The sequence below is a fragment of the Cynoglossus semilaevis genome, chromosome 11 (genome assembly GCF_000523025.1).
Source record: "Cynoglossus semilaevis isolate Cse_v1.0 chromosome 11, Cse_v1.0, whole genome shotgun sequence".
NCBI classification, from domain to species: domain Eukaryota; kingdom Metazoa; phylum Chordata; class Actinopteri; order Pleuronectiformes; family Cynoglossidae; genus Cynoglossus; species Cynoglossus semilaevis.
The window spans coordinates 17,872,975-17,885,505 of NC_024317.1; the positions used below are offsets into that span (position 1 = coordinate 17,872,975).

The window sequence follows — 12,531 nt, forward strand, 5'->3', positions numbered from 1 at the left end:
TTCAGACTTTCTGTATATATATTTAGACTTTCTGTATATATATTCAAAGATTAATTTCCTGAACGGCATGCCATAATATATATATATATACAGTATATGATGGTGGAATTGTGGGATTTAGTGGCAGAGTGCTACAAGCGAATAATAAGGAATCAGGACTAAATAAGCGTAAGCAGGCAGGTAGAAATCCAATAGGCATCCCTAATGCGTAATAATCTTGTCAGAAACAACATGTGTCAAACATGTGGCTCAGCAGCCTTTAGGAAACCTGAGGCGCCACCTGATATCCTAATACAGGTAACCTGTATTTACAGAACAGAATGCTGCTCAGCCAGTCATATTAAGAATATGTCAATTTTCTTTTTTTAATTGTGGGATTTAGGTTATAGAGTGAGGCAAAGAAAGAACTTTGTTTCAGGAAAAGATGAAGAATATAAAAGTACAATCAGTGAAGATGTGAAAATTGATATTCATTTGGCTTGCTGTGCCCCAACTACAATAGCTCCTTGCTCCCTATTTGGCCCCCGACCCCTACTTTGGGAACCATTGGTTTAACTATTGGACATAACTGTGTAAATACAGTAAAACTCTAGTATGTGAGGGATTAAACGTAAACAATAATCCTTCTGAAAGTATTGGTCGGTCTAAGGAGCACCGACCAAACTAACCACCAACCAAACCACAGACACAGATACTGTGTGCAGCTCCTGAGTTCCACCTAACCCAGCTATTCCGTCCCTTCCTTCTGTCTGCGTCTCAGCCCTGGTCAAGTATTCAACCACTCAGCTCCTCGCCCCCCACTGCCCTCCCAACACTCCACCCCATGCAGACCTCCTTTCCTGCCTCAGGATGCGATGCAGTGACGTTGCTTGCCAGCGCAGTGAGATTGTCCTTGTCCTGATGTGTTTGTGCACTGAAGAGGTTACAGGGGAAACAGCTTGCCAGGGGCAGGCAGCTGCTGCTTCCTACAGTTTGCAGCAGTTTTGGGGGGGACAACAGCAGGATGCCATGGGGGAGAAGTGGCTCAGCGGCCATGCTGCTGCTGCTGTCGGGCAGAGCCATCGGACGGGCCAAGACCAGGTAGGATCAGGTCTTTGCTGAAGATTTAGGCCCATGTACGGATGGCTTAATTTCAACTACAAAACTTGAAATTTTTGGTGTTTATTATTTGTTTTTACTGCTCAACGCTTCTTTGTTTCCTGGAGAGAAAAAAAAGACGTTTTTGATTTTCTCGGTGTGAGTTTCCTTCCACATCTGAAAGAACCTCAAAGACAAAAAAGCACTTTCTCAAGGCTGCATGATCTCACTGTTGCATTCTCTGCAGGCTAAGAGGATTGGAAGTGGAATTCAGCCACCAGGCTTAAACACCGTGGCGCTCTAAACACAAGCTGCTTTTTGAGTGGATTACTGGTTTCCTTGACCCAAGTTGTGGGTTGGGGGGTTACTTTATGTTATTTACCCTCGAGCCGGGGGTAAAAATGTTTGACATTTGGTCCGTTCTTCTGACTTGGTCTGTTTTCCTGTTGAATCTCAGGGTTGATTACAAGTCCATTCAACATGAAACAATCAGAACTGCCTTGACATTTATGAAAAAAAAAAACATGCTTTGTTTTTGCGGTAGTGCTCCTCAGATTGCTGGCAAGTGTTCAAGTTGTTACTGACAGGTTGAAAATAACACATTGTTGTTCTGGCTTTGGGATCTTAGACAAGATGTATAAATATGTAGAACAAATGTATAGTTTTGTTTAATTATAACTGTATTTAATTCATTTGTGGGTGTATGTATGTGTGTATACACACATATATAAATATATGTGTGTATACACACACATATATATATAGGAGGATTGGAGAACATATGACAGAGTACATTTTTTACTAGTACTCCTATCATTTAGAATATTTCATATAAATGTAACTGGTGTGTTCAAGTCCTGTCGGTTTTGGATGGAGCAGTTGGATTTTCTGGATATACCAAGAAGTCTCCCCAATATCTGCTCCACATCTCCCTTTAAGGCTGCTGAGCAGGTTCTATTTGAATTTTCATTCTGAAGATGCATTACGAAAATACTGTTTTGACCCTTTTATCAAACAGTCGAGAGCATGTTGTAAATCAAGAAACAAACGTTTACTCTACACACACCTGTACGCAGATAAATATCTGTATTCAGGAGGAATGTGTCAGGAGAGTGATGGTTGTCATGAGAGTGGAATTGTTGTTTCTCACCTCTCCGTCAGGTTATGATGATGATGCATTGACTGTCTAGTAGAGTTCCACCTAACCCAGCTATTCCGTCCCTTCCTTCTGTCTGCGTCTCAGCCCTGGTCAAGTATTCAACCACTCAGCTCCTCGCCCCCCACTGCCCTCCCAACACTCCACCCCATGCAGACCTCCTTTCCTGCCTCAGGATGCGATGCAGTGACGTTGCTTGCCAGCGCAGTGAGATTGTCCTTGTCCTGATGTGTTTGTGCACTGAAGAGGTTACAGGGGAAACAGCTTGCCAGGGGCAGGCAGCTGCTGCTTCCTACAGTTTGCAGCAGTTTTGGGGGGGACAACAGCAGGATGCCATGGGGGAGAAGTGGCTCAGCGGCCATGCTGCTGCTGCTGTCGGGCAGAGCCATCGGACGGGCCAAGACCAGGTAGGATCAGGTCTTTGCTGAAGATTTAGGCCCATGTACGGATGGCTTAATTTCAACTACAAAACTTGAAATTTTTGGTGTTTATTATTTGTTTTTACTGCTCAACGCTTCTTTGTTTCCTGGAGAGAAAAAAAAGACGTTTTTGATTTTCTCGGTGTGAGTTTCCTTCCACATCTGAAAGAACCTCAAAGACAAAAAAGCACTTTCTCAAGGCTGCATGATCTCACTGTTGCATTCTCTGCAGGCTAAGAGGATTGGAAGTGGAATTCAGCCACCAGGCTTAAACACCGTGGCGCTCTAAACACAAGCTGCTTTTTGAGTGGATTACTGGTTTCCTTGACCCAAGTTGTGGGTTGGGGGGTTACTTTATGTTATTTACCCTCGAGCCGGGGGTAAAAATGTTTGACATTTGGTCCGTTCTTCTGACTTGGTCTGTTTTCCTGTTGAATCTCAGGGTTGATTACAAGTCCATTCAACATGAAACAATCAGAACTGCCTTGACATTTATGAAAAAAAAAAACATGCTTTGTTTTTGCGGTAGTGCTCCTCAGATTGCTGGCAAGTGTTCAAGTTGTTACTGACAGGTTGAAAATAACACATTGTTGTTCTGGCTTTGGGATCTTAGACAAGATGTATAAATATGTAGAACAAATGTATAGTTTTGTTTAATTATAACTGTATTTAATTCATTTGTGGGTGTATGTATGTGTATACACACATATATATAAATATGTGTGTATACACAGACATATATATAGGAGGATTGGAGAACATATGACAGAGTACATTTTTTACTAGTACTCCTATCATTTAGAATATTTCATATAAATGTAACTGGTGTGTTCAAGTCCTGTCGGTTTTGGCTCAGCAGTTGGATTTTCTGGATATACCAAGAAGTCTCCCCAATATCTGCTCCACATCTCCCTTTAAGGCTGCTGAGCAGGTTCTATTTGAATTTTCATTCTGAAGATGCATTCCGAAAATACTGTTTTGACCCATTTATCAAACAGTCGAGAGCATGTTATAAATCAGGAAACAAACGTTTACTCTACACACACCTGTACGCAGATAAATATCTGTATTCAGGAGGAATGTGTCAGGAGAGTGATGGTTGTCATGAGAGTGGAATTGTTGTTTCTCACCTCTCCGTCAGGTTATGATGATGATGCATTGACTGTCTAGTAAAAAAAAAAAAAAAAAAAAAAGAAGCTTTTTGAAGTACAGTATACAACATTTTCTAATGCACATAGCTTCAGTATAATTTCCCAGGCTCCTACATAAACTGGCCCCAGTGTGTTTACGTGTGTGTTGCAATAGTGTGGAGTATCGAACGCTGATGGTATGACTGACACGTCACCGGTCGTCACAGCAGGTATGAGAGCGAGCGCTGAAGGTGAACCATCCGAAGGTGAAGGAAACAACTTCATCCATTGATCCCAAATGATTAATTTACTCCTGGGCTTAAACAGTGTCTTTTGAAGAGGTGATAATGTGTCCTCACTGCTCAACAAAGAGTCCTTGATTAACAAACTCAAACAAAGAGTAAGACGCCAGTGGTAGCTTTCTCTCTGATTCTTCTTAAGTTGGATTTAAGTCCAGGGTTTGTTTGGTTTTTTTTACAAGTGTAGGAAGTATTGTTTTTCTACTGGAACCAGAGAGTATGTTGAGGGCCATTAGAGTGGAGGGCAGGGTGTGTCGCCCGAGAGTGATGAGGGAGGGGACAGGTGTGAATTACTCGCTGGGCGTCGTCACTCCCGCTTGCATTCCAGCCTGGTACTGCCTCCACTCTGCTCACAAACACACGTCACACAGCCCTGAGCCTCAGCTCACTGACATCGTCCTCTTTTTCACTTCACCACGACAACGAGAACTTGGAGGACTAGACAGATTTATTGACACACGGTGTGGAATCAACAAGACTGGATAGAGTTAGATCGCCGCCACTCTACGTTGATTCCTGGGTTTCTTTAGGACACTGGATATGGGAGGCAGAGAGGAAGTTCTGATGAGCAGACTCAGGTCCAACATGCAGTTCTCAAACAGCAGGCTGAGCCATTTCAAGCTGCGTCCAGCGCAGAGCGCCCTGAAGGGCAACCGCGTAAAGACGTCCTACAAGAAAAAGTCCAGGTATGTGTAAGGAGAGATGAGCATGAGTGTTTGAGGGAAAGTCTCTCCACTTGAAGTGAGGATGTCCAAGTGCCACCGCAGTCACCTGCATCGCAACGCAGGAACTAAAAATCGTGGAGTTTATTTCCTTGAAGTCTGAGCTTTCAGTGACTACAATTTATATCTGATTTGTTTCAATGTAAACCTATGGTCTGTGGAGTGAAGTATAAGCCGTATTTGATTGTAGTTTCCGTTATTAAGCTTCATTGTCCCAGGAAATACCATTGAGATTAAGATTTTATTTTCAAAGGAGACCTGTCCGAGATAAACAGCAACAATTTTCAAAGTAAATACACACGAGAACTGGCAAATTATGAACAAATGTGGATGTTGTGAAGTCTCCTAAAACTTCTGGATTGGATTTAAAAGTACTTGATGAAATCAACAAATCTCCTCCGTGAGGTTTCTTTACATGTATAAGCCAAGGGATTTGGAAAGTGTGTCAAGTAGGTCCAGCAAACTGGACGATAATAACCACAAGTCATTAATTCTCAGCTACCTGTGAAAACGCATTAATACTAAATATTTTAACTATTTTTTTTACCTAAGAATATATATTTAATGGCCCAGAAGACTAACATATTTGCTAGGGCTCAATCAGAAAAGTCAGAATTTTAAACTCCAAAATTATTGATTATTGATCAGTGAGTATATATGATTAAAATTATATATATTATATATATAACTCATTTTAACGCATGGGCAAATTGTGTATATCCAATAATCCCACCATCCATTCACTTATCATTGCACTTATCATAGTTAATAAACATGTTATTTGCATCTGATCCAGCACCGACTCTAACTTCCGGTCACACTTGTCAGATTAGCCTCACTGAGCTCAGGGTTTAAAAATATTTCCTGTCATTACAGCTATTGTGTTTACATTCAGACATAGTACTGCGTAAAGAGAGCGCAGTGATTTACGAAAAATATCACCAATACAGTTAAATCAAACGAATCCCCCGGTCAATCTGTTCAGCCACACTACCCTGTGTTTCCGTTTTCTCTTTTTTGTACAAGGGATAAGGACGCAGTTAATGGTGGAAAAAAATTGGTCAGTTGGAAAACTAGACCCAGTAGGTGGCACTAATGCAACTAATATGAAACAAAACTGTCATTGAAATGCCATAAAGAAACAAAGAAAGATGTGGGTGTTTCTATTGGAGGTGAACAGTTGCACAGATCAGCAGAGCCCATGTGGGGTAGATTAACACTTTTCCTCTTTTTTAATTAGTAGGCAAAAATTAGTCTTGAACTCGTTATTGTTTGACATAGCTGATGGATTAGAGTCACATAAAGGCACAATAGTCTACCAACATATATAATGGCGCAGAGGAAGAAAATGTTTACATTTGAAAAAAGTAGGTCAAATACTATTCCTTGTCGTGTGCAGGGATAAAGGTCATGCATATAATTTTAGAAGACGTGACTCTAGTAGAGAAAATGTATGCTTTCATTTGCAGTAATAGATGACACTGGTCAGATTTGAAATGTATACTATAAACACAACATATCTAATTAAAAAACCTATATCATTATTACCATTCATAGGCCTCAATGTAATTAAAATAAGTACAACTTTCTTAGACGCTTTTCTTAACGACATAATGGTATAGACTGTGTTTGTAAGTACATATTTAAAATGAACCCTTTTTGAGACATGGGCAATAACATGGGCTTATGTATCTAAATGGGATGTAATTAAAAAGGTCGACTTCCTTTCTAGTTGTTGAAGTACAGCTCTGTAGATCAGCCTGCCTGCTATGACCCACTACACCAGAGTTAATTAATTATAAATTCAATTGGGTCAGATTTTTAACCCAAGAAATCCACCATATATGCTTGGTGGCTAATAAACAGGAGGTAACTACAACATTTGGACCAAAATAATACAATATATATGATCATTTTACATATCTGCTTTTAAAGGGACATGTTGTTTAGCCTTGAACTGCTAACACTGAACTCTTAGAGTAGAGTGCATGTTGCTGACGGGTTGAGTTCTTGGTGGGTCTGTCATCAGTTTTCTGTTATGATGTTTAGAAAAGTCTACCCAGTGTTCAGTTTCTCACTTAAGCCTCATGTTTTTTGGGGTTTTCTTTTACAGTTACAGATTTAGACTGAATAATGTTGAACAAGGTCATTGAACTAATTTCCTGTGAGGTCAGAGCCACTAATTCACAGCATAATAGGAACACTGCATACGACTAATTATGTACCTTGGCATATATATTTTAAGCTAATATATATGCAACATATACCCCTTGGGATGCACCAATACCACTATTCTTTCAAAAACTCTCACTTGTACTAGTACACGAAAAAAACTAATAATAATTCAGCAACCTGACACTCCGAGAATTCACCAACCTGACACTCCGAGTACAGTAACGGTACTCGGTAAATGAAAATACTTGCAATCTACCAAAGTAAAAAAAAAGGTCAGGTGACAACCCCATTCAAATCCTGTATACTGTAACAATGCCAGTATCATAACAATCTCCGATGACAATGTAAACGACCGTAAACAGATTTTATATCCGAAATGAGTGACAGATAGAAAACCAAACCAGTCCAGTCCATGCGTTTAGAAGCATTGAAACTGCAATTCGATCCGGCTGTACCCCGGATGATGATGTTCTGAAAACACTGACCTACACCTTGAAAGTACGAGCGCTATGAAACATAAGGTAACAATTACTACTATTGTCTCCCATCGCTCCCTCTGATAATCAACTGTTATAGCCAACATTCCTCAGCCAGAGATAGTGTCGTTGATTATGTCTTGGAGCGTGTGCTGACTTCAGGAATGTGACTGAACTGCACACCGATGGAGTGAGTCAGCTGACCACTTCCTGTGTCTGGGATCACAGGGTCACATTTCTACAGCTCCAGTGTGTGTGTGTGTGGGTATGTGTGTGCCAGTGGAGTGTGTGTGTCCCATTGTTGTCAGAGAACAGTATCCTCTATATGGTTGAGAGCTGTGCAGGAAGAGCTGACTGTGTTTCTCCCTGATTGTGTTGGGGGAGGAAACAGAAAGCAGACGTTGTTAAGTTATGTTTTATTTCCTTTGACTGTCGGGTGCACGCTTATTCTTCCATTTTTAGGGATTTCAAATCACATCGTCATAAAGGGGCGGTACCCGCATGAAAACGGCGCTCGCGGTACGACAGTGACATCTAGTGGACCTGCAGCGTACTTTGCCCTGGGCCATATTTTGCAAGAACAATAGAATCCCCCCTCTGCGTCCGCTCTCGTCATCTCCCTCCTCACTCCAGCCCTTCCTCCATGCGTCTCTCCTTGTCTCTCCATCTTCTTTGACTTCTACCGGCTGATTCACCCACCCTTCCCTCGCCGTTCATCTTACATTTGTATGTGTCTTTGTGTTTCTGCCTGCTGGTTTGCATGCATGCGTGTCACTTCTTCACATGTGTGTATGTCTGTGCCAGAGACCCCAGTCCCACCGAGATGAGCGTGGAGCCCTGGGCCAGCCCGCAGGACCAGGCAGCCGCTGAACACACACACAGCGCCGTTTCTTCTCTGGACCAGGAGCAGCATCCGGACAAACTCTGCCTGGACTCTTTCTGGAGCGAGGTGGAGACCATCCGACAGGGGAGTGGCGACGCAGACCTCGAATGCACCAGGAGGGACTCCAGACAGTCTGAAGGTAAAGGCTGACGAGTGAGGGACACAAAGAAAGAACTGAGGCGGGAGCCGCCGTGCGTTTATCCCAGCCACTGAATTACAAGGCTTTAATGTTTATAACAGCTGCAGCCGAGCTCCTCCACTAAATGATGTATTTGCCATGGCAACATATCAGGTTTCTCTCGTGCAGCAGAGTAGCCCCATCACCATGACGACAGGATCAAACAGTGCTGTTTTATATGCACAACCGCCAGTTAATGAGGATGCTTTGATGTTATGTTAAACAGTCACACAGGCTGGAGTCCATTCTCTCTAATGACTAGAATGAAGTACAAATACAGTACAATTCAAACAGGTTTTCTTCTCATCTCACTGCTGCTTCACCGGTCACCTCATCACAGCATCAGCCTCTAATTCACTGTACTTCCTCGTCTACTGCTCCGAGTGTCTATAAATCTCTGGTTTCATCCTCACCTCAAACTTCTTTTGTCCAACCGTGTCTCTGACTAAAACAGACGTCAGTTTTTACCTCCAAACTGCTGCATCATAGAGCATCTGCTCAGCACATCTCAACCGTGTCTCTGACTAAAACGGACGTCTGTTTTTACCTCCAAACTGCTGCATCATAGCTGCCACACTCATCTGCTAATTTCTCATCCTCTCCATCCTGCTCACTCTGCATAAAGCATAAAGCTCAGCATCTTTAACTCAGCCAACCGCCACTTAGCTCTTCGGTCTTTTTGGCAGTGTTCCAGTCTTCAGGCTGTAAATCATAGCAGATCTCACCACAGTTTTGTAGACCTTCTACTTCACTTCTGATTCAAACACACCACCACTAAAATACTTCACCAACCTCTCTAATTGATAAAAGGGCATATAGTGAAACAAATGGAATAAATAGGTGTACATGAATTGTGGTAGTGCTTGTTTATAAAATGCTGTGTTTGTTTGTGTCTGTGTGTCAGAGGGCGAACAGGAAGAGCAGTGGCTGGCTGACGCTGGGTTGTCGACCCTCATCAGCGAGGACAGTGGAGACATAGACAATGTTGTGTTGCTGTCTACCTTGACCCGGACCCAGGCTGAGGCTGTCCAACGCCGAATAGACTCTTACACGCTTTCCCTCCGCAAGAGGAACAAACCGGCGCCGCGGGACGTTCGTGACATCTTCAATTCCCCCATTACACAGGTAAGGACGGAAGACTCGGTTCTCTGGGAGCTGGAGGAACACAAGCAGAAGTTGTTTATGTTTTTAACTTCCCTCTTTTTTTTTTCATCTGACCAGTAAGACTTTTTTTAATACATAAGGTTATTGTATCAGTCTCCAGTTGGGGGGGGAAATTCCCATGGATCATAGCAACACACTGCAACCAAAAAACATGTGAATACAATAAAATAAATACATAAAACCACAAAGAATAAAAACACAATAGAAAACACTCAGTCACACAAAAAATACAACAAAGCCCTAGTCAGCCACACAACTGCCCTCGGGCCACCACAACAATCATAGATGATCTTGGATGAGAGCCCGGTACTTCCTCCCTGAGTACTGATATTTTGGGTGCAGCTCAAACAGATCATGGAGAATGGAGGGGGCTAAAACGACCACCATCTCATGGGTCAGGTTTATCGTGTGAATCTGGGTTATTAAGTATTCAACTTTAAGTATACTACATATGTATGCATACATATTTCAATACTTTATATTTACACACTGAGTCCACTGCTGCAGTGAAATTCATCATAATAGTAATAATTTGCATATACTCCCATGTGACTGTTATGTCAGTCTCCCTGTCATCCCATCCCTCTGTGTATTCTACCCCCTCGCTCTGTGCAGAGCGGCTGCACTGTGTGACAATGAAGTCAGATCAAATGTAAAGGCCAAGCTTTGTCCTGCTTGTCTGTCAGATGCTCCACCAGAGGAGCAGAGACAGTGTTCCTCTGATCTCATCAGTCTCCTCTCTAAAAAGAAACTGTTTTTACATCCATGTTCGTCTCCCCGGTGGACAAAGACAGACACTACATCAGCTCCCACTGCTGTGAAAAAATCTAGAGTGTGTGTGTCCGTAAAATCTCAAGGCTCTCTTCTCTCACCAGACACTTCTGCCCGATCCTCAGCACGGTGACGACCTGGCACAAAACAGCATGGCGTCGGTTGCCAAAACACCGCTGTCAGGTGAGAGCAATTGAAAGTGAATTAGCAGACTGATGTTGATGGACAAAGACATTGACTGCTGTGATGTGTATTGTGCATTAAGAAATAGCTCCGAGGTAGTTTTTTACTTTACACATTTGTTAAAAGGAGTATCACCCATGTGCTTTTTGCTTTATATATTTGTAAAAAAGAAAACGAACATGTTACAAGTTACTAACCGTTAGCTCTGCCTTATGTTAATATTTGTGTAATCTGTGTGCTGAGACGAGCAGATGTTCCCACCTCTGGATAAACTCTTCTCAATCCTAATCTTTAAAATGAAATGTTTGAACACCGTAAATTAACGCTGATTCATTTATACCATTTATTCTGTTCTATATTTAGAGAACATGTAGTATATGTGGTGTTTGTGTGGTGGTAACTGTACCTCTTGCTCAGGTGTGACCCCGGAGCATCAGCGGTGTGCCCCTAAAGAGGAATTCCTCTTCACGGACGTGGCCTACTGTGAACAGGCCGTCATCTTCCTCAAACAGGCCAAACTGCCACAGAACAGCAGCCAGAGCAGGAAAGAAGATGGGACTCTGCCTGTAAGTAAACATGAGAACACAAACGTCAGAAGTCAGGACGATGGAGAATTTCACAGAAATTAAATTTTAAAATCTAATATATATACATATATGAGCATTTGTGGAGCATCTGTAAAGCAGAGACAGTGTTTCTCTGATCTCATCAGTCTCCTCTCTAAAAGGACGCTGTTTTTATATCCATGTTCGTCACCCCGGTGGACAAAGACAGACACTACAACAGCTCCCACTGCTGTGAAAAAACCTAGTGTGTGTGTCCATAACATCTCATATCATCAATTTTAAACCAGGCATATAAATTAGCTTTTATAAACAAGTTCTCTCGGCAGTCTTAATAATTTTAGTCACATTGGATCAACTTAGATCAACATAGATCTTTAACTGTGACATTAACAGTTAATGATGCAAGAATTATCAGTGTTTGCAGAAACATTTCACTAAAGAAATAACAGCAACAGTGAACTTGCAGATTTTCCAAATGAATTTTTTTTAATAATCATGGACTCTAGCAGTAGACACCAAGAAGAATTAATTCAACTGTCTGTGGATAAAACGATGCAGGAGCAGGAACCAGACACCAGGGGGCAGAAAGCAGAGATTCAACAGTAGGAGAGCTAGTGCTGCTGGTTTTGCAGGTCTTAGTGGAGGAGAAGCAGAACAGGAAAAGAAGGAGTAATGTGGAGAATCCATAATGAGAGGCTTCTGTTGTGTTTTCAGAGAGATTAGCCTCAGGTGTGTGAACGTGTCGAGAGGGAAACCAGGCACACCCGCAACACTCTCACACGTGCACACTCACACACACGCTAACATAGACTGGTAAAAAGACAGAGATTGAAGAAGATAGGGAGAAGTTTATGTCCTCTTTCAGCCGAGTGCACGCTCATATTTAGGTCACATCAGTTTCAGATTTTTATGTTATGGTTTAAAAACAAATGCAGATGTTTCTGTTCTGCTTCACTGTGAGTCCAATAACTGGGTTAAAAAGCAAAAAAAAAAGAATGAAAGATGTACTCAGAACCAAAGGAGAGTTGCTCTGCAGCAGATGTTTCTGACATTTCCTTTTGTCCATTTTATTACCTGTCTGATCTTATTTTTTAATTTCCCAACTCTTAATTTAACCCTTCTCTGTTTCCCCTACCCTCTCGACCTCTCCTCAGCGGGTGGTCTGCCCCAAGTGTCGCCTGGGAGTGACTCGAGTCCAGGATCTCTCCCAAGCTGACATGAAGAAGGTGCGTCAGCTGGCTCTCATCGACATGACAGCGCTGTGTGACCTCTTAGAGTTAGAGGTCAAGAGGCACAAGTCCGTGAAGAGAAAAATCCCAGGTATGAAACACA

The 12,531-nt window shown here is 42.2% G+C and overlaps 1 protein-coding gene across 1 annotated transcript in view; it reads left to right on the plus strand.

Annotated features, from left to right (window-relative positions):
• Positions 1-180: 180 nt before the first annotated feature.
• The window catches only part of arhgap40 (Rho GTPase activating protein 40), a 20,238-nt gene continuing 7,887 nt past the window's right edge, over positions 181-12,531 (plus strand). Inside the window, 7 exon segments of the mRNA XM_025060287.1 lie at positions 181-927; positions 929-1,080; positions 8,259-8,476; positions 9,420-9,640; positions 10,555-10,633; positions 11,051-11,199; positions 12,354-12,519. Coding sequence (XP_024916055.1) covers positions 850-927; positions 929-1,080; positions 8,259-8,476; positions 9,420-9,640; positions 10,555-10,633; positions 11,051-11,199; positions 12,354-12,519 — 1,063 coding nt within the window. The 5' untranslated portion in view covers positions 181-849.